This window comes from Lethenteron reissneri, chromosome 64 (assembly GCF_015708825.2).
Source record: "Lethenteron reissneri isolate LAM-NWPU_2019-01 chromosome 64, ASM1570882v1, whole genome shotgun sequence".
Taxonomy (NCBI): Eukaryota; Metazoa; Chordata; class Hyperoartia; order Petromyzontiformes; family Petromyzontidae; genus Lethenteron; species Lethenteron reissneri.
This window is the reverse complement of record NC_083842.1, coordinates 1,596,059-1,619,449: the sequence shown is the minus strand read 5'-3', so window position 1 is coordinate 1,619,449 and position 23,391 is coordinate 1,596,059. Positions and strand designations below refer to the sequence as shown.

The 23,391-nt window shown below is 47.3% G+C and overlaps 1 protein-coding gene across 1 annotated transcript in view; it reads left to right on the top strand.

The window, feature by feature from the left end:
* Positions 1-5,077: 5,077 nt before the first annotated feature.
* LOC133359159 (chondroitin sulfate proteoglycan 4-like) overlaps positions 5,078-23,391 on the top strand; it is a 69,301-nt gene continuing 50,987 nt past the window's right edge. Inside the window, 1 exon segment of the mRNA XM_061577562.1 lies at positions 5,078-5,456. Coding sequence (XP_061433546.1) covers positions 5,381-5,456 — 76 coding nt within the window. The 5' untranslated portion in view covers positions 5,078-5,380.

Below are 23,391 nucleotides of genomic sequence, written 5' to 3'. Positions count from 1 at the left end.
TCCCACCCCCCACCCTGCCACACCCACCCCACCGAGCCCTTCCCCACCCTCCCCACCCAGTCCCTCCCCACCCTCCCCACCCAGCCCCTCCCCACCCTCCCCTCCCCACCCAGCCCCTCCCTGCACGACGGACGGACACAACAATCCCCTGTGGGCTGGTGTAACCAGGAGGTTCCTACCAGTATAAAAATAACAATTTGCTAGACCTTGGCCACAATATCAGGACTTGTCTTCATATAACAATGCATATGTTTATATGATTGTGGTTATGGTTGTACTTTATAAATCCCTAATCTCTGTCATTACATACAATGAAACAAGAAAAGGTAAAAACGTAAAAACAGAGCAATGTAATACAATACACTATTAGACATTATTGTAAAAAAAGAAATAAAAAGTCCATCCCATGTGTTAGTGAATTTTCAAATATTTTAGGCAGGAAATGGCAGGAAATTTATTTTCTAAATTTAGATTTTTTTTTCTGGGGGGGGGCCTAGACCCCCTGGAAGATTTGGTCCCCCCAAATGTTAACTCCATGGCTACGGCCTTGGTGTGATCTCATGATAGCCTCAAGCCACCAGAAGTGTCACGAATCTGCGTCATCCACCATCACTTGCCTCCAAAGTGCTCCATCATAAGCATGAACATGTTATTCCACGAATTCCCACCAACACGTGAATTGGACAGGAGTAGATAACTGATGCCTCTACATTATAGCAAGGCCGAAGCCATGGAGTCAACATTGCGGGGGACCAAATCTTCCAGGATGTCTGGGGGTCCCAACCCAGAAAAATATCTAAATTTGAAAACTGATTTCCTGCCTAAAATATTAAAAAAATCACTAACACATGGGATGGACTTTTTATTTATTTTTTACAATAATGTCTAATAGTGTATTGTATTATATTGCTCTGTTTTTACTTTTTTACCATTTCTTGTGTCATTGTATGTAATGGCAGAGATTATGGATGAATAAAGTACAACCATAAACACAATCATATAAACAGAAATCTATGCATTGATGTATATGAAGACAAGTCCGGATATTGTGGCCAAGGTTTAGCAAATTGTTGTTTCTATTTACATACCATAGCAATTTTTTTTACAGCAATATATTGGGGGGACATTTTGACCATATTTGAATATTATAATTACGGCTTTGTATTATAGTACTGTACTGCACTTGAGATTAACATTATAACAAAGTCTGCTATATAAAATAATAAACTGACATTCATTCTGCAGCTATACAAACATAGCATGTGTTAGTCCATCAGCCTGCTGGCCTTCAAAGTACCTTCCATGTAACTAAATACATAAGCAGAGAGTTTTAAACAAAAGTATTCTTTAAACAACCGATCGGCCACACGGAATTCGAGGAGTGCATAATTTCAGCAGCACTGATTCTAATCTATTCGTACCCTGGACTACTTTCGACACAGTGTCTTATCAGCAGTCAGGCTTGCTTTAATCACTGCTGGTAAACTTACCATCGACTCTCTCTTTACGATATGGGGAAGTCGACGCAAAACGATTTTAATACATCACACAAAATAGGCTGGAACAACACACGTGTGTGTTTATCATGAAGCTGGTCGGCTGCTGTGTGACCCCCCCAGAGTTGACTGCGCGTGGCGGGGTGAGGAGGGGGGAGGTGAGGCGGGTGGGAGGGGGTGCGGGGGGTGGGAGGGGGGGTGCGGGGGGTGGGAGGGGGGGTGCGGGGGGTGGGAGGGGGGGTGCGGGGGGTGGGGAGGGGGGGTGCGGGGTGTGAGAGGGGGGTGCGGGGGGTGGGAGGGGGGGTGCGGGGGGTGGGAGGGGGGTGCGGGGGGTGGGAGGGGGGTGCGGGGGGTGGGAGGGGGGGTGCGGGGGGTGAGAGGGGGTGCGGGGGGTGGGAGGGGGGGTGCGGGGGGTGGGAGGGGGGTGCGGGGGGTGGGAGGGGGGTGCGGGGGGTGATAGGGGGGTGCGAGGGGGTGGGAGGGGGTGTGGGGGGGTGGGATGGGGGGTCGAATCGCGAGCACTGCGAGGCGGAGGAACGCGGCTTGGGACGGAAAAAGAGGGGGAGGGAATAGACGGTGGGGGGGAGAAGGGGGGGATGGGGGAGAGAAGGGGGGTGGGGAGAAGGGGGAGGGGTAGCAGAGGGGAGGGGTAGCAGGGGGGGTGGGGGGGAGGGGGTAGCAGGGGGGAGGGGTAGCAGGGGGGGGGAGGGGTAGCAGGGGGAGGGGTAGCAGGGGGAGGGGGTAGCAGGGGGCGGGGTTAGCAGGGAGGGTGGGGGGAGGGGTAGCAGGGGGGTGGGGTAGCAGGGGGGAGGGGTAGCAGGGGGGGTGGGGGGAAGGGTAGCAGGGGGGTGGGTAGCAGGGGGAGGGGTAGCAGGGGGAGTGGGGGGAGGGGTAGCAGGGGGAGGGGTAGCAGGGGGAGGGGTAGCAGGGGGGAGGGGTAGCAGGGGGGGTGGGGGGGAGGTGTAGCAGGGGTGTGGGGTAGCAGGGGTGTGGGGTAGCAGGGGGGGTGGGGGGGAGGGGTAGCAGGGGGTGGGTTAGCAGGGGTGTGGGATAGCAGGGGGGAGGGGTAGCAGGGGGGTGGGGGGGAGGGGTAGCAGGGGGGTGGGTAGAAGGGGGGAGGGGGTAGCAGGGGGGAGGGGTAGCAGGGGGGGTGGGGGGGAGGGGTAGCAGGGGTGTGGGGTAGCAGGGGTGTGGGGTAGCAGGGGGGGTGGGGGGGAGGGGTAGCAGGGGGGTGGGTAGCAGGGGTGTGGGATAGCAGGGGGGAGGGGTAGCAGGGGGGGTGGGGGGGAGGGGTAGCAGGGGGGTGGGGTAGCAGGGGGGAGGGGGTAGCAGGGGGGAGGGGTAGCAGGGGGGGGTGGGGGGGAGGGGTAGCAGGGGGGTGGGTAGCAGGGGGGAGGGGTAGCAGGGGGGGTGGGGGGGAGGGGTAGCAGGGGGGTGGGTAGCAGGGGGGGTGGGGGGAGGGGTAGCAGGGGGGGGGGGGTAGCAGGGGGGGAGGGGTAGCAGGGGGGGTGGGGGGGAGGGGTAGCAGTGGGTGGGGTAGCAGGGGGAGGGGCAGCAGGGGGGGGTAGCGGGGGGGGTGGGGTAGCAGGGGGAGGGTAGCAGGGGGGAGGGGTAGCAGGGGGGGGTGGGGGGGAAGGGTAGCAGGGGGGAGGGGTAGCAGGGGGGAGGGGTAGCAGGGGGGTGGGGTAGCAGGGGGGGAGGGGTAGCAGGGGGGAGGGGTAGCAGGGGGTGAGGGTAGCAGGGGGGGGTGGGGAAGCAGGGGGTGGGGGGGTAGCAGGGGGAGGGGTAGCAGGGGGGTGGGTAGCAGGGGTGTGTGTGTGGAATAAGAGCGCGAGTAAGAGAAGCCAGAGTTGGGAGAACGAGAGAAGGGCGAGCGAAGGCAAAGACGAAGAGGAGAGGGAGCTTTATATAGATAGCGAGACAGAGAGAGGCGAGACGGGGAGCGGTGATAGAGAATAGGGGAGCGCAAACTAGAGAGACGAGGGAGGTGAGAAAGAGAAGAGAGAGAGGAAGAGGAACACGGCGGGAGTGACGGCTGAGTAGGAGGGAGGAGGAGTTGCCACGCTCCCAAGTTCCTCGCCTGGCAGAGGGGCCCCTCGGCCGTGGCATGGGAGCCCGGGGCGACCGCTGGGCCTAGAGATGGGGCCGGGCTCGCCGCTGCTGCTGCTGCTCCTGCTGCTGATGCTGTGCGCGTCCGTGGGCCGTGTCTCTGCAAGGTGAGCCGGGAGCCGTGCCCTGTGCCATGCCCCGTGCCCTGTGCCCTGTGCCATGCCCCGTGCCCTGTGCCCTGTGCCATGCCCCGTGCCCTGTGCCCTGTGCCATGCCCCGTGCCCTGTGCCCTGTGCCATGCCCCGTGCCCTGTGCCCTGTGCCATGCCCCGTGCCCTATGCCCTGTGCCCTGTGCCATGCCCCGTGCCCTGTGCCATGCCCCGTGCCCTGTGCCCTGTGCCATGCCCCGTGCCCTGTGCCATGCCCCGTGCCCCGTGCCCTGTGCCATGCCCCGTGCCCTGTGCCCTGTGCCATGCCTTGTGCCCTATGCCCTGTGCCATGAGCCATGAGCCGTGCCCTGTTGCCCTGTGCCATGAGCCATGAGCCGTGCCCTGTGCCCTGTGCCATGAGCCATGAGCCGTGCCCTGTGCCCTGAGCCATGCCCCGTGCCCTCTGCCATGAGCCATGAGCCGTGCCCTGTGCCATGAGCCGTGCCCTATGCCCTGTGCCATGAGCCATGCCCCGTGCCCTGTGCCATGAGCCGAGTGTGGGAGCCCCACCATGTTCACCCAACGCGACCCCTCTGCTGCTGCTGCTGCCCTAAACGCCTGAGAACGCAAGCCTCTGGGTCATGAGTTGCAAAGAATAAAAATAATAGTGGGGGGCAAAAAAACATCCCGCGTGATTGTGGCCAAGAATTATGCACAACTGCGATTAAGGCATTAATTATAATAAATATTGGGGGGGGGGGGCATATCCCCCCCTCCCCAATATTCAAATATGCTCAAAATGCCCCCCCCTCCCAATATATTGCTATAAAATCGATTTCTGTTTATATGATTGTGGTTTATGGTTGTACTTTATAAATCCCTAATCTCTGCCATTGCATACAACGAAACAAGAAAAAGTTAAAAAAGAAATAAAACAGAGCAATGTAATACAATACACTATTAGACATTATTGTAAAAAAAATAAAGTCCATCCCATGTGTTAGTGAATTTTTTAATATTTTAGGCAAGAAATTATTTTAAAATTTAGATTTTTTTCTAGGTTGGGACCCCCAGACCCCCTGGAAGCAGGGGGAGGGGCAGCAGGGGGGGGTAGCGGGGGGGGTGGGGTAGCAGGGGGAGGGGGTAGCAGGGGGGAGGGGGTAGCAGGGGGGGGTGGGGGGGAAGGGTAGCAGGGGGGAGGGGTAGCAGGGGGGAGGGGTAGCAGGGGGGTGGGGTAGCAGGGGGGAGGGGTAGCAGGGGGGAGGGGTAGCAGGGGGGAGGGTAGCAGGGGGGGGTGGGGAAGCAGGGGGGGGGGGGGTAGCAGGGGGAGGGGTAGCAGGGGGGTGGGTAGCAGGGGTGTGTGTGTGGAATAAGAGCGCGAGTAAGAGAAGCCAGAGTTGGGAGAACGAGAGAAGGGCGAGCGAAGGCAAAGACGAAGAGGAGAGGGAGCTTTATATAGATAGCGAGACAGAGAGAGGCGAGACGGGGAGCGGTGATAGAGAATAGGGGAGCGCAAACTAGAGAGACGAGGGAGGTGAGAAAGAGAAGAGAGAGAGGAAGAGGAACACGGCGGGAGTGACGGCTGAGTAGGAGGGAGGAGGAGTTGCCACGCTCCCAAGTTCCTCGCCTGGCAGAGGGGCCCCTCGGCCGTGGCATGGGAGCCCGGGGCGACCGCTGGGCCTAGAGATGGGGCCGGGCTCGCCGCTGCTGCTGCTGCTCCTGCTGCTGATGCTGTGCGCGTCCGTGGCCGTGTCTCTGCAAGGTGAGCCGGGAGCCGTGCCCTGTGCCATGCCCCGTGCCCTGTGCCCTGTGCCATGCCCCGTGCCCTGTGCCCTGTGCCATGCCCCGTGCCCTGTGCCATGCCCCGTGCCCTGTGCCCTGTGCCATGCCCCGTGCCCTGTGCCCTGTGCCATGCCCCGTGCCCTATGCCCTGTGCCCTGTGCCATGCCCCGTGCCCTGTGCCATGCCCCGTGCCCTGTGCCCTGTGCCATGCCCCGTGCCCTGTGCCATGCCCCGTGCCCCGTGCCCTGTGCCATGCCCCGTGCCCTGTGCCCTGTGCCATGCCTTGTGCCCTATGTCCTGTGCCATGAGCCATGAGCCGTGCCCTGTGCCCTGTGCCATGAGCCATGAGCCGTGCCCTGTGCCCTGTGCCATGAGCCATGAGCCGTGCCCTGTGCCCTGAGCCATGCCCCGTGCCCTCTGCCATGAGCCATGAGCCGTGCCCTGTGCCATGAGCCGTGCCCTATGCCCTGTGCCATGAGCCATGCCCCGTGCCCTGTGCCATGAGCCGAGTGTGGGAGCCCCACCATGTTCACCCAACGCGACCCCTCTGCTGCTGCTGCTGCCCTAAACGCCTGAGAACGCAAGCCTCTGGGTCATGAGTTGCAAAGAATAAAAATAATAGTGGGGGGCAAAAAAACATCCCGCGTGATTGTGGCCAAGAATTATGCACAACTGCGATTAAGGCATTAATTATAATAAATATTGGGGGGGGGGGGGCATATCCCCCCCTCCCCAATATTCAAATATGCTCAAAATGCCCCCCCCTCCCAATATATTGCTATAAAATCGATTTCTGTTTATATGATTGTGGTTTATGGTTGTACTTTATAAATCCCTAATCTCTGCCATTGCATACAACGAAACAAGAAAAAGTTAAAAAAGAAATAAAACAGAGCAATGTAATACAATACACTATTAGACATTATTGTAAAAAAAATAAAGTCCATCCCATGTGTTAGTGAATTTTTTAATATTTTAGGCAAGAAATTATTTTAAAATTTAGATTTTTTTCTAGGTTGGGACCCCCAGACCCCCTGGAAGATTTGGTCCCCCCCAATGTTGACTCGATGGCTACGGCCTTGACTGGGATCTTGAATCTTAACCACCTCGTAACACATGCAATGCAGCTTATAAACTCGTGGAACTTATTGTACAACTAGCTTGTTTGCCCGTCCTAGGACGGAAGCTGTAATATTTACGACAACATTGAGCGGAGTATAATTGCGTCTTGTGGAAATTTAATGGCAGTGAATCTTGCACGAAAGTATGTCATCAAACACCTCGCTTCATGTCACTGTAGCACTGTATATAACTGACCTTCAATTAGTTGAAATTCACTGCTCTGATACTTTATTTTCTTATGCTTTCGGTCGCTGGGGTTGAAATAAATTGGAATTCGATACAATATCTGGAGAATCACCGAGAAATGTCTATATTACCATAATGTAGAAGCATAAATGAGACTTACCTTTTGCCTCGAGTGCTGAAGAATTAAATACACCAAATCTACTTTTTTGCTTCGTAGAATTATTTATTAGAGTCCCTTTCAATGAAGAAACGTCAAACTTTAAGCAAATTTGCGTGAGTGTAAAATCCACCCGCTCATGAATATTAATGAAGGGGGTGCGGCATGTGGAGTGACGTCACGCGCGGGACACACAGACATTCTTGGCCATTATAGTAGTAATACATCAATACAAATGGTGGCACTACTAAAATAGTGCCATGCGTCACCAACATTATCGTGATGGGATTACTATAATAAGCCATTCCAAAAAAGAACTTAACACATTCGTCAATAACACCGACTTTTAAACGGAAAAAAATGTACACGGTAATAGTCAACGTTTCGGGCAATATCCCTTCTGCACAGCACGTAGAGAGCGGTCAGAGAGGTTTGAGTCTGGATCTCTCTTGTGAAGAATGTCTGTGTCCAAAACGTCGCTTGTAGAATTTGTTTTCTTTTCAAGGCCGCTGTGATTGACAAATGTGTTGGGTTGTTGTTTTTCGTGCGTGTGCACCACTGCCAAGTCGGTGTCAACAAATAATGATCGGAATGAGCCATGACCTGTTGTCTACTGTTGGATGGAGGCACCCCAATTACGTCGCGATCCATCACGGTCTTGTCACGCAACAATCCGTCTCCTGTGCACGAGCTGATTTCATCGCTCCATCTCCGCGGCGGCGGTGGACGTACCCTCTGGGACGTGTTTTCTCACTTGTCTGCCACCGTGTCGTTAGCCTTGACCACCAGCCATCGTTTCTTCTCGCGATGTGCCTGGCCCATGTCCACGAACATGTGTTTTTCTCATTCATGCGTTCCTCTTCCTGTCTTTCGGCCTAATTCCAAGCATGTGTCTCTCTACGCTTATTTCAACTTTTGTTTTCCCCGTTTCTTTGGAATTGCTCATGTTTCTGATCGATATATTAGCAGATAATACAACAGTTATACACTTATCACCATGCTGTTTTTAAGCACACTGTTATTAATTTCATTAAGGTATTTTTTTTTATCCCAAAATCAATTTAACCTGAACTTGTCCACCTCTTTATGTCATTACTTTGATCCTAGTCCACATTTAGTAATTGCCCTATGTGTGCATACTCTGGTGTTTGTGTTCCGATTGTATCACTCGCATAATACTCTGCAATTATGTAGTGAACATGTACGTATGTACATCAAACTTCTTTCGCACCGCGCTAATCGGAGGTGCGGGGAAGGTTTTTATGAATATTTTTGAGACGACTTTGCAGCCTTCCCGATGACATTCTTCGATGATTTTGATGTAGTTGATTTACATTAGTTGTTATATTGACTGTCGTCAGCAAATATGAGATGGTTAATGTATTTTTACATTTCTTTTTGTGCGTGAATTATTCCAATCCAAACTCTCTGAAATCATCTTCTCAAGTCACTGTGAAAAACAATGTTGCTAGCATGTCTCCTTGTCTGTTTTTATGGAATGCCAGTGTCGCTGTTGCCTTTATGTAAATGTTGTGCATTAACAACAGATTTACACCTTAGGTTTTTGAGAGCTTGGATGACTGCATCAATGTACACGGAGTCTAGTGCCTGTTAAGTCTACAGAGGCTAGGCATAATGGTAATTGTTATTTATTAGTGAAATTAGAATCCTAATTGTCATTGTAAGATATGATTGATAACAAAAATCAACACAGGAAGAAATTGCAGGCTGGTGCCATGAAAATTGCACTTCATTATCGCCACATGTCAGGAAAAAACGATAGTTAACATTGAAAACCTATTCCAGGAGGTAGCTGATTGTTGCTTAGACTAACTCTAGACTCACTCTAAGCAACAATTAAATAACTATGGGGACAATATTTATGAAATAGATGTCACCACTGTAAATAATGCAATGACCACCATCGTTATGGTGGATAGTGTCTTGTAAGTGGACAGATGGTAATGCACCCGGATAACATGTGAAATCTCCAAAAAAATGTTGAAGAAGACATTTCGACAGGTGTTAAACTAACATTTGAATATGCAAAACTGTAAAATTATTTGTAAGAGAATGAGAGGCAAATAGAGAACCAAGCCTAGCAATGATTTAAGACTGTCATAAGCAACAGGAGCATGAAAGCAGCAACATGGATGTTGATGATTGACAATTAGAAATGGTCACTCTTTGTGGAAGATATGGAACCATGACACATTTAAAACGATTTAAGTAGAATTTATTATTTTATCTTTATACGTGACTTTACCGAAAAAACCAAAGAATAATTCCTGCAGTCACGAAAGCTCCAAAATTAAGATAGAATTAGTGGATTAGATATACGCATATTCTAGGAAAAAGACCACTTTTCATATGAAGAGTAAAACGTTCAAGATGTGACACTTTGAATTCATGAAATGTGCCCTTTACAGTGTGCTCTAATTATAATTAGACCACGTGGTTCAGGAGATTTGTCTTATAATTAGACCGTCTGGTTCAGGAGATTTGTCTTTTTTTATCGACGTTATCCACAGCATAAAAGAAGCGTGACCAGTTTGTGTTGTTTAAACAAAATTAATAAACGTTTACCACATTGTGAAAAATACATGAAATACTTGATTAATGAAATAGCACTTCCTTAATTCTTCTATTCCAAAAGGGTGAAAAAATTGTCTCACAATTATATACCCACTTTAGCAATTGTTTCTTGCTGTGGTTGTCCCACCTGATGACGGACGCTTGTGTTGCGCCCGAAACGTCGTGGTTTATTCTATTTTATTGTCTACCTACGTGACTTTACCGAAAAAACCAAAGAGTATGGATCCCTGTAGTCACGAAAACTTCAAATCTAAATTATATACCGATTAGCCTGCTAATCTACCACATTTATAGTATACAAATTGTTCACTAACATAAAAGATAACCAAATAGTTTAAATGTTTTGGGTCAACTATGATACATTTATATGCCTGTAATTCTATGATAGTTATAGCAATATTATGCAATAAACTTTTATAATTACACTTTTATTTGCCAAGTAGTCTAGGGATACACTGAGTGCTTTATATGAATCATTATGTTAGTTAAAAGTTAAATCTACATGGCACAAGGCACAATCACTCAAGAAACACAGAAGTCAGAACTGCGCCTATAGAGCTGCAAAGGCAAACTCCTTCCTGCGAATCACATTATTATAAGCGGAGAGGAGTTAACACTTTATGGGCACGTACTGTTTAAAAATAAAACGTTAAAGATCTCCTCGCTATTTCTATCTTGAAGACTGTTCTGCGGTGTGCTGATAATATTTGTTGGCCTTGCCTACAGGGAGTCGCCCTCCAGGATTTGGTTGCCAGCTATTAAGGGTGGTCAAAAGGCTCGCTGACTGAAATGTAACTATACTGTATAATAGGGTTAAGTTGCCAGCTTAATCTCACATTTTATATTACAAATTGGTACTTAGGGGTGAGTGGAATATGTGGAACTCTTTTTTTTCTCTCCATCTCACATCATTCATCGAGAGATGTTTGTCATTCCGTCGACAATTTTATAACCAAAAGTGGTATTAAGAATAACATAGGTCAAAATCAGCAACGAAGCAGGTTTACCTGTAGAGCGGTTGGAACGTTCAGTGGAGTATTTGGTGTTATTATTGTGGTGACCCAAGTTGGTCTTGCAAAGGAGACTATCCTGGCCTGTTGAGCTCTCACCTTGATAAACAAATACACGAGACTTGGTGGTACAGTCATCTATTTGTAATTCTATGCAGTACGACTGCTGTATATTTAACGAGAGGAACGCCCATTAAGACATATTACTACGAGGTATGTATTTAAAGTTCTGAGTAAAGTACTTCATGCCGAGACATGCACATAGAGTACAACTGCAGGACATTATTCAGTTGGTTGTTATACTGCAGCAGATCATCGGTGTCGCTCAGCCACCGAAGGCACTGCAGTGGCGGAGTTTTAAACAGAAAAGTTGAAGTGGACGTTATTCAAGCGGAAAGCCTTGATTGAATTTTCAGTGGATGTGTTGTGAGGCTGCCTATATTTATGGCAGATTGCGTGCTGTATTAGAGGTGAACACCTGCATGTATGCCTCTTTTTTTATATCAGTACGCAGGTCAAGCTATTCAAGGTCGGTGAAATGTACGTAAGATAAGCCATAAATGCATGGAAAGTGGAGCAAATTAAGGAATAGTTAATTGAATTGTTGTTGAATTGTACATGCTGTGCAGAACAAAAGTTTAAATAGTGAAATGTTTTTTAAACGTTAAATGTTCTATTTATCAGGGACTTTTGCTATACAAAACATGGCCCTTGGGACAACAGGTGCCATGGGTTGACTGACAGTTATGACTGGCAGATGCACCACCTGTGGCCCTTACTGTGCTAACTTGCCACGTTTTAGCCGCCTGGTGCTCCGCTCGTTGTTGTGAGCATCGCTGCTCTGCCCTCCGCTGTTGTTGGAAAGCGACTGCCTCCAACTGCCCAGTAACCTCCTCCACAGAGGCCGATCTTGACACCGCTGGTACTAGTCATTGCCAAGTCCACTCAGCTCCATATCTTCTCGTACCACATCAGTCCATCTCTATGCATTGGCTGGGCATGTTGTCTACATGACCTAGCCAAATGTGACTTTGCCTGTCGGAGGAGCTAGCCAATGGGACTGTGTCCATATCTTTCAGGATTTGTGAGCTCCTCACGCAATCCAGCCTTGTTAAACCCAGGATGGATTGGAGGCATGCTAGCCTGAATGTTTCTAACTGGCAAAGATGTTCCATTAGGTGAGTCTATGTTTCGCAAGAAATAAGTAATGTAGGCACCAGAGGACATCTCTGTCGCATCCAAGGTGAACAGGGAATGGCTCTAACTCTCGGCCACGTAGCTTTACTTGGCTTGCCCACCATCCTAAAGGTCTGTAATGATTGTGAGCAGAGATTGATACCATGAATAGGCCTTGACCAGGTCAATAAAGCAGAGATGTAGGTCCTTTTGGAATTCCCTATACCTCTGCTGTAGCAGATGGACAGAGAATATGGTATCTGTGTAGACCCACCCTGGCCTCTTTGAGTGTCTCCTCAGCATGCCTGGCAAGGCGATGCTCAATAATCCTTGCCAGCACATTTTTCGGCACACTCAGGAGGGAGATGCCCCTGCAGATGTTACAGTCTGTGTGTCTCCCTTGGAGGGGGCATCCTTCCAATCTTGTGGAACCCATCCAGTCGTCCAGACTGTTATAATGATGTCATATAGGGCAGTCTGCACACAAAAACCACTCTCCCTCAGCAATTCACTTGGAAGATCATCTTTGCCCAGTGCTTTTCCTGGTCTCAAACTGTGGATCGTCTTCCGTACTTCAACAGATGGCACCTCAGCCAGCCACTCGCAGGGAGCGACTATTTCTTAAAAAAATTGAGGCACCGCAGCCTCAGCAGGGTCATCCCCCCTTTGCCCAGCGATGTTTTCTTGGCTGAGGGATTTCCCCTCCCCCAAAACCTCACAGAAATGCTCTGCAAACCTGCAAACCTGCAAACCTGTTCCTGGAGGTTGGAGATCACATTATATTTCTTTCTCCTAAGAAAGGTGATTGGTGTGATGCTGCAAATGACGGATTCCATCTCCTCAATAACCCGCGACCACCGCTCATCCTTGCAGTGCCGTACGGCTCTCCAAACCTCTGAACGAAGGTTGCGGTAAACCTCCTCATTCTCCGACATGGGATGCTGTAGCCGGTTAGAGTGGGCCTGTCGCTTCTTCTCAGCCAGTTTGAACACCTCCTGTCAGCCAGGGTGTCTGGGGAGGTTTGGACCATGTACCGAAAGCAGCCATTGCAGCTGCATGAGCCACAGACCTAAACGTCACCCATTTCCCCATTGGCATCGGGATGAGGGGGGGGGGGGCTATGCAAACCCTTGTTGCAAGTGATTAAATTCTCGCTTGTAACTTTCATCGGCTAGCTGAGACCAGGCCACTGGGGGTCCGAATTGGGTCCTAGATGGACATCCATCAGTGCAGTGCATTTTACAGATAAGTCAATAGTAGGTAGATCCGCTCCATGCTAGGACGTGGTGTCAAAGACATGGGCCCGTATCCACTGTTCCATCACTATATAGTCCAGAAGATTTTCGAGGTTAGACCCGCTGTAATTCTATGATGTGTGGATACGCCGATGCCGGATCAGCGTGTCGGTAATTAAAAAACCCAAAGACTGCACAGAAATATAACAGCCTTCTATCGTTGTTATTGAGCTGATGTGGCTTACTCCAGCCCAGGTGCCAGCGTCATGACCCACTCGGTGATTACAGTCACCCAACAGGATGACTCTATCCCGAGGGGCCACTTTAGCTAGTACATGTGACAGAAGTCATAGAAGGTATTTGACAGCCTTGCCTGCATCCCTCCACTGATGTTCATCTTCGGTGGGAGCGTAAGCCACCACCAAAGTTGATGGGGAGGCGAGCCCACAGTAGCCTGAGACGTACAGCTTCCCACACCTCACCGCCACGCTCCCACACTCCCTTCATTCTGTTGTTCAGAAGAAGAGCCACTCCCTCTTGTTTGATAGTCTCCTGCCAGAACCAGGCCACCAGGCCTCCTGAATACTACAGAAATCCAGGCAGCACCGTTTCAGCTCCTGACAGAGCAGTGGCAGCCTCTCATCCGCAGTGAGCGTTCGAACATTTCACACGGCCACTCAGTGGCTTTTTGACATTTCTGGAGGAACCCCGAGGGTTAAGGATTCAGTCTCCTGCCTCTGCTAAATGGGGGTTGGCCAGGAGAAGTCCTAGATGCCTGTCCCCCCCCCCCCCTCGGCCTCTGGCACAAGCTTTGTTTGATATTTCTCACGTGGTTTTGTGGTAATTGAATTGAAGGTGTAGGAAGGGGATATACCAGCCCCTCGCACCTGCCCAGAGCCCCATTGGAACGCTGTGGTGGCAACGAGCGGAATGTGGAGAACAGCCGATTTGGTATTGGCCACCTTCCCACATGGCGTTGCTCACAACCACCACGGCGTTACCATCCGGCAACCACCCGATGAGGTAGGGGGGGGGTTGTTTTTGTCGGAAAGTGCAAATAGCGTCGCTTTCGTTTCGACATTTATATCGTTGTAGTTTTTGTTTAGAAATGAATCAACAGTGCGTGCATCTTTGAATTAAGTCATATAAAAATCACGTGATCATTCCTCTTACCAGTGGTATTGTCACTCTAATCACTGTGCACTACATATATATATTTATACACACACCCATGTGTTGCGCTTGCATGCTTAGAGCATATAATTCAACATATGCTGTACATCAATAATGTGTTGCCTGTACATATTTATACTTTACATATGTGAAATTAGCACACACACTAGAACTTGCGGAATGGGTTCTTCATATTGCGTAATCTGTCCAAAACATGTGGAATGAGGTAGTTTTGCTGGCTTTGACCAAATTCTGGGAGAGAAACGCATAACAAAGAACCATTGTGGAATTTTTACCAATGTTATGTACAGTAATCATAGCGAATGACAGTGTGAATAGAGTCTGACGGTTGCCAACTCTCCCAGTCCGCGCAGTCCTATCCACCACCCCGCTGATCGCGGTTCTTCCACATTAAGTTTGGATTGCGTATTGCAGGGACATTACACATCCTTTCGGGCATTGCCCTGATTCTGCCCTATGTCCAATGTGACCATTCTGCCATACGGCAGTTATCTTTGACCGGGCCGAGACCTGTAACGTTTAATGCTCGTGCATTTCTGTTTATTTCAAGCGAGTGCCTCGTGATTAAATCCAGGGTCCTCGGTGTTGCTGGCTGTGTTGTGTGACGTGCCACGAGCAGTATTGTCCTCGAGCTCGGCAGGCCACCTCTCCTGACAGGTTATATTTGGATGTTCCATTTTAATAACAGTCTGCACACGTCCAGTTTCTGGATCCGCACAGATTATCGTGAGCTAAAGCAGTAAGCGCGATTTTAACTTTGCCACTGAGAGTGGGAATGGTAACGTGATCTTGTTAAGGGGTTTTCCAGGTGTGAGCGATGGTGAGGCACAATGCGTTGAGCCGAGTAATTCTGTATCTATACTACAAAATAAACTGCTGTCATAGTCTATGCAATGAGCTTGTGTTCATTCTGTTTCGAAATTAGTTGCGTTTAATGTTGTATGCGTTCCTCGGTAATGATGTGTGGTCTTTGCAAGGCCATAATATATTCAAATATGCTCAAAATGTCCCCCCCAAATATATTGCTATAAAATATAAAAACAATTATATGCTATGTAAATAAAAACAACAGTTTGCTAAACCGTGGCCACAATATCTGGACTTGTCTTCATATAACAATGCATAGATTTATGTTTATATGATTGTGGTCATGGTTGTACTTTATTAATAGCTAATCTCTGCCATTGCATACAATGAAACAAGAAAAGGTAAAAAAAGAAAAACAGCGCAATGTAATACAATACACTATTATTGTAAAAAATAAATTAAAAGTCCATCCCATGTGTTAGTGAATTTTTTATATATTTTAGGCAGGAAATTAGTTTTCAAGTTTAGATATTTTTCCTGGGGGAGGGACCCCCAGACCCCCTGGAAGATTTGGTCCCCCCCAATTTTGACTCCATGGCTACGGCCTTGGGTCTTTGAACACTAACTTGATCGCATACATAGCCAGTAGTGGGATAATTAAGACAATGGTGGTACGTGGTTACCATCGTCCGTAATATACAATGTAATCAAACAAAGCCATCATCGTCGTGTCAAGTTTACACTTCACCAGAATCGGAGGCATAGACTGAGATGTAGAAAATGAGAGTGCAAATAGTTTTGTTTTTAATCTATATTTGAAGTTTTCATGACTGCAGGGATCCATACTCTTTGGTTCTTTCGGTAAACTCACGTAGGTAGAAAATATATAATAAATTGCTGCGGTTGTCCCACCTGATGACGGACGCTTGTGTTGCGCCCAAAACGTCGTGATTTAATTTATTTTATGCCTACGTGCTTTTATTTCAGCTTTTATATTGTTATAGTTTTAAGTTAATTTACAATGCATACGTCTGAATTCAGTCACATACAAATCATGTGATTATCTCTCAATTACCAGTGGTATTATCACTTACTATCCTTGCTAATAGGTAATTTGTAATATAAAAAATAGTCAAAGTGGTATTCCAATCAAATGAACATGAGCCAATGGTCATCTGGTTTATAGCTCTTGAGCCAGTGGCTTAAATTCCACATTCTTATGCCGAGGGGAATTAAAGCTATCGGAACAACCACATCTAGATTTCCCACAAAGTGGGATTTGATCAAACCCAGAGGAATGAATGGCTGAGTCTACCCCTGAATATGACTTGAACTTGCAACCTCCTGATGTATAATTGTACACTGTATCCTCTGTGTTAGCAGTCTCAAACTGGTTTCTTGTTAAGCACCACACAACCGTCTGTGCAAAGAAGTATATAATTTTTTTAAATGTCTGCATAAGAAATTCAACATTTTAAGCTGGCATTTTGTTTGACTGATGTCGTGATTTGTTCAGCTGCTGACCGCAAGGCTCTAGAGTAAGGATTCCTGTAAACGAACTGCAGATTTGAAAGAAGGGCACCCAATGCCCGTCCACATGCGCTCCGATCGCTTTCATCGGAGCCTGGGGCACAGAGTGAACTCGAGTTGCTGTGTTCATGATCCATCGGCAAAATCACAATCTTGCTTGCGTATTATTAGTACAGTAACCCTCTCTATTCTCGCGAATGCAGAATTCGCGAATGCAGAAACCTCGTTTCAAATGGGAAAAATGGGCTTACGAGTGAACATAGGGTGGGAAATGTTAAATGTTTAATAACAAATTACTACAATAAATAATACATTATTAAGATTTTTTTAAATAATTCCCTTTGATGACGATGATTTGACAACGATACAGGTGGTGGTGATGGTGATGAATTCAGGAGGATGACTCCTCGGGGGATGCAGGTGTTTTATAAAACAACGCACAGTTGTTATCATTTTTAGCACTCTGAGGGAGCGCTAAGCTGCAACACTTTCCCCGATTCGCATTCACGTTCTTTTTTGAATGGACCTCAAAGTCGACTCGCTTGAACCACAATGTCGGCCTAACGCTTTTGCTTTTTCACTCAAACGCATCACTTTCTTCTGCCTTTGTTTTCAGCATGACGCACTTTTCCTCTCGTTTGGACGCTTGGGAACCACGATCAAGGGCAATTAACGTATCGAGTAAAAATGCACAATAGCGAGTTCAGAGCGGGATTACTGTGAGACTGAGGACTAAGCGGGCAGCAGCCGTGGGGGCGAAGCTGCATCTTCCGAGATGGTTTCAGATGTCACCTCCCTTGTGTCGGTGATCTGACCCGTACGCTCGCGAATACTGGAGTCCAGCGAGTCACGGTTGGTGCATTGGTGTACATTTAGTAACTTGCGAATATGCAAAACTCGTGAATCCAGAACTTGAGCATAGCGAGGATTTTATTGTACTCTCATTAGCTCAACACAAATCAAGACTCTCAGTATGAAACAGATCTGATAAAGATATACATGAATGTGTTCCTGCCTAGCTTGTGTCTCCTATCCACCATCAATCGTCCTGTCAGGTGTAGAACAGTTGTAGGGGACCCATTTATATTAACATGGATGTAATGAAAATATTTAAAAATACTTTTAAAAAAAACACGCTTTAATTAAATGTACCGTACGAGGAATGGCAGAACTCCACGACTCCAGTAAGTGGCCCGAAGCTTGCCACAGCGTAAGGGAGCGTGGTGATTTACAGGCAACGTGAGTTTAGCATGGACAATTAGACCCGTATCTTATTTTATTTAAAAATATATAATTTAAATTTTCAATGATAGAATATAATATTGTCATCAGTATGACGTACCTATACCAAGTTTGCAGTCGATTCCACATTGTGAAGTTGGTAAAAATTGAGTTACAAGATGTTTTGAGGATACGACAACAGACGGAGTGAGTGAAATAAAAGCGTGTAAAAAATAAATATTACCTTAAGGTAATATTTTAATATTACCTTCAACTTGGTTCTGCTCTTCGCGCATACTTGTAACAAAATGAGATTGCTAGCTGGGCATGGTTTCCCAGATCATGCTGCACCTTAAAAAGTGGTACATGTTGCTGATCGTCCATTTGACGACATCGCTTTGTCCCTGTGAAGATGTGGCCTTGTGGTTTTATTTTTATCGTCGTTTTTGTTCTCAAGGTTTCTGCCAACATAATAAAACACATTTAATGAAACCTATCAAGGCTTGTGCTACATTCATGGCTTCATTTCTCACGCAAATATTTTCTAGAACGCTGCCAGGCTTGGCTTGGAGTTTGGGTTACCGACGTCCGGCACTTTCACGAGTCGAATTTATTTCGGTTAGTCACTAGTCAGTCTCATCCATTGGCCATCATCTAATCTAGCGATTCTGTTCTTCCCAAGTAAATTATTTGTATAAGTCAATATGTCTCTAGTTTCAATTTTCTCTCTTGTTTGTTGTGGTATAACAATTTAGATTTGCTCAGGTGTTGCGTCTTTTGATTTTTTCTTTTCTTCATAATACATTTCCTCGTGGTTTACAAAATTATGTTTGGTCTTTTCATCGTCTTTTTACACATCTTTTTCTTAATCTAGTTTTTTTTCTTCGTATCACTTCATGAACTAATGAAAATGATCGTGTATATTGCACTTAAAGTTTGGACAAAGTAACACACACTGAAAACAAGCTATCTTATGTGATTAATAACGGTAGCTTCAGCTTTTGGTGAAATGTGCATGAAGGCTGCCGTGGTCTTACCCAGATTTGGAGCAACGGTCAGTCTGCAATTAGCAAAGAATGTGTTAAACATGTGCCGTCCTTCTCCACCCACAATAATCATTTATAATACGTTTCAAAGTGATACTGGTAGGAACCACCTGGTTCCACCAGCCCACAGGGGATTATTGTGTCCGTCTGTCCGTCGTGCAGGGAGGGGCTGGGTGGGGAGGGAGGGGCTGGGTGGGGAGGGAGGGGAGGGTGGGGAGGGGCTGGGTGGGGAGGGAAGGGAGGGTGGGGAGGGGCTGGGTGGGGAGGGGCTGGGTGGGGAGGGGCTGGGTGGGGAGGGTGGGGAGGGGCTGGGTGGGGAGGGGCTGGGTGGGGAGGGTGGGGAGGGGCTGGTCACCCCGTGGTGCCCTTATAAAACTCAACGTTTAACCTACTCACACCGGCTTGTGCCCGCCCTCGCAGTCGGGCATATTCGCGGAATACACCACGCCGCCGTTGACCCTGGCCATTGATCGAGCAACCCAACGTTCCTACCAGCTCCCTCCGCAGGAATGTGTTCGCACAGAGCACAGCATTCGCTCCCACTCTTGGTAGAGAGAGAGAGTGAGCAGCTCGGAGGAGCAAGGAACCACAAACGAGCGTGAAGGCGGCCAGGCAGTGAGCCTGGCCCAAAAGCCCCAGGACACATCGGGTTATTGAATTTATTTTGACACCTTGTGTTTAAACATTTTAATTGTTTATTCTATAATTTGCTATTTTAGCTTTCATGATTAATATCTATTTTTCTTCCTGTGTGGTCACCTAAAATTAAACCGCGCAGTTTAGAACGCTCGACTAAGAACCCTGAATGAATTGAGACATAATTGATGAATGATAATTGATTATCATGTTTTGCTACTGGCAAATGAGGTTCCAATGGTGGTATAATTGATGAATGTTCAAAGATTAAACCTGGTAATTAATTAAAAAAGAAAATCCATGCATGCCTTTACGTTAATAGAAGTGAACGTCGAAAAAAAAACATAACCCTTTGTAATTTGTCTAAAATCAATATAATAAACCCTAATGTGTCCTGACTTTTGGGCCAACCTTTATATTTATGTGTTTTCAGCCAATTAATATCCGAGGAAACCGAAGCACTCCGAGACAACCCACGTGCGTCAGGGGGGTAACACTGCATCTCATCCAAATGGAACAGACGCAGCCCACTTTTTCTGTACCAGCTCCTCTCCTCGCAAGGCAGGATAAGGACGTTTCCACAACTTGTGCGATCCACGAACCCTCGCCTCCACAGTTCTGGATTACAGGCAGTGCATAGCCACCACCCCCTGACAATGGCTAGCTAATGTGTGGGCATTGACGACCTCTGACCCACCTGCAACATCTTCTTGGTTCTTTCGGTAAAGTCACGTAGAAGGGAAATAATAAAAAAATAAAACAATAAAATACAATTCTCACGACGTTTCGGCCACAATGCAAGCAGCTGTCCTCAGGTGAAGAACAGGGCTGTCGGAAAGACAGCGTCTGAGGACGGCTGCTTGCGTTGTGGCCGAAATGTCGTGAGAATTGTATTTTATTATTTTTATTTTTATTATTTTATTATTTCCCTTCTACGTGACTTTACCGAAAGAACCAAGAAGATGAATCCCTGCAGTCACGAAAGCTTTAATACGAAATTCCACCTGCAAAAGTTGTGTACATCCAGCTACTGTACAGTCACCAGAGGCCTTGCACTTGAGTTATGAGCGTCGTTGCACATTGTGCCATTGGGTTCTAAATGAAGGATACATGTACTTGATAATTGGTTCTTTACCCTTCTATCTGGCAACAAAACTGACACCTTTTGTTGCCAGATAGAAGGGTAAAGAACCAATTATCATATTTTTACTGGCAAATGAGGTCCCCATAGTATACATGTACTTCTTCCTAGCGTTGTTCCCGCTGTGGCGCAGGGTCCGCTTTTCGGCATTGTCTTCTCCATTTGGCTCGGTCCAGGGCATCTTCAGGGGATGCGTTGACCGTCTTTATGTCTTGCTTTATTCGATCCATCCATCGCTTCTTCGGACGTCCGCGTGGACGGCGGCCCTCTGGCTCAATACGCACGGCAGTCTTGGCCACTGATGACTCTTCACTTCGCATCACGTGGCCGTACCACCGAAGCCTTGCCTCAAGCATCTTGTCCGCAATGGAGGCCACACCAAGTCGCTTCCGAACGTCTTCGTTCATGACACGATCCCATCGAGTCAGTCCAAGGCTCCATCTGAGCATCCTCATCTCCATGGTATGGAGGGCTTGTTCGTGTACAGTTGTGGCTGGCCAGCACTCGGATCCATAGAGTGCCACCGGTCGGACGATGGTCTTGTAAATTTTTCCCTTCAGCCTATCCGGCATTTTCCGATCACAGAGGACTCCGGTGACTTGCCTCCACTTCATCCATGCCGTATTGACTCGTGACCTCACATCAGTCGTGATGCTACCATCTGAGCTGATGGTGGAGCCCAGGTACTTAAAGTCCGTCACTTTCTTCAGATACTGATAAATGGGAGAAACGGTTTCTTTGCTGTGCTAAAATCTCATTTTGTGAGCATGCAGGAATGGGCCTGCCTTCATCACAAACACTGCCAGCTGCTTGGCAACTGTTTTCCAACACAGGAAAGACAGCCTCTTGCGTTCCACATCAGGATAAATAAGCAACACTCCTTACACGGAGCACAATTTTGTTCGACAAGGAATGTATTTAATGAAGCATCAACTTCTTTCATAATTTAGGTAACATGTATAGACTCGTGTTCCAGTTTCCATAGCATGGCGATGCACTTTTCAGCATTTGACTTGTTGATGTAAACAGACTGTTTGAATATACAACATGGACATTATTTCGTGGCATATATCTTACAGGAGAAGGGCTAATGGAATCGGCAGCAGCCGTGCTTGCCAGAGAACATTCCCTGCAGCGTGCAAAGGCCAACTGTGCATGCAGATGAGTGTTCGATGCCAGCCCCCTCGTCCCGCACGCATTCCGCACCGATCCGCGAGCTGTCGCGTAGCCGAACTCGCCCTGGAATTATCAGCACACGTGTGCTTTAGAGCAGCTGCGGAGACGATCGCTAATGGACCGTCCGCTAGCAATAACAGAGCAGAGGAGTAGGTGGGGATCTGTGGTGATGACAAATGATGGTTGGGGGGAAAAGTAGTTGTCGATCAATGTTCCTGGTTTGTATCCTCTAATTGCCTCGTGCTGAACACAGACATCGATTCACTCTTGCGGTCTGGTGCATTCGCAGATTATGGCGACGATGAAGATTGTGGGATAGAATTATAGTGTATTGCGTTAGAAACCTTCCACAATATATGTACGAGCGGACTAGTCTTTTTTAAATACTGAAGGGCAGTCTTTACGCCTTCAAATGTGACGTTTGGAACGTCTTTCTCTACATCTGAGAGCCTGTTTGATTCCTGGCATACCCTCGCTACACGTGAGACCACACGTTTCATCGTTACCGGTGCCCGTGAACCAAGCGCTCACTGCATGTGTGTTCCACCAACACAAGCCTGTATTTATTCACACAGCTGTGTGCGTAAAACCACGGGGGTTTCGATCTTTGTTACTTTGTTACCGTTTTTATATTTTTGGCCTTCAGCGTTTTTCAGTATTTTTTGAGGCACCTGCAGGAGCCACGTGGTGCCAGTAAAAGAAAGTCACAGCTAAACTGTGCTGCCGTGTGTTGCCTTTCCACCATTAAAAAAATATATTTGTTTAAAACCGAGCAGCTACACGTGCCAATAACAGCATCCTTGTGTTCCTAAATACTACATTGTGCATGTACTGTGTACAGTGCCGGATTAAGCTAGTGCGGGGCATGTAGCATCTGTTATGAAGAGGCCCGAAATTAAAAAACACATCAATATTAAAACACACATTTTTAACTTGCATCGTAAAGTAATTGTATTTTTTCATTTGCTATACAGCCAGATAATACGACGAATCGCTAATCTTAAACACCCAGTCGTTCATAAAGTTGAAGGCGGTATAGTACTATAGTAATAGAGCAAGTGCAGAATCACTGAATTGGAATTGATAGCTTGAAAGCATTTAGCGCGGGGCCCTTGAAAGTGCGGGGCCCGTAACATGTGCTCCTTTTGCTATTTGGATAATCTAGCACTGACAGTGTACCACGTTTCTTCAAAGATTTTGACATTATTTTGAACTTCCTCAGCCATGCCTCCTCAAATTTTAAACAACGGTTCAATGTAAAATACAGTTTTCGCAGTCATCCATTATAGTACATCAATTTACATACCACAAACATTCGTGAATTGCACAAATTCCATCTGTTCACTTTTGGAATAACTGCTACATTTTGAACCAAGTGATAATATTAGGCATAGTGCATTGTGTCGTAACATGCCAGATGTCCTGGAATACCATTTTCATAATGACAGATGGACAGCTCACCAAAACTGACCTTATCACATTTGAGAATTGGCAAAACAAACATATTTTAGAAAATACAAATCATGCTGGTGTTTATAGTTTAAGTTGGTATCGTTTACAGCTTCCCTGCAGATTCTTTATCTAGAACTTTACTCGGTTTGTTAAAATCATGTTGTTTTTCATGACTGGTAATCATCACGTGAAGAACCGGTAAGAACGGTCACGTATTTGCTGCAACATACA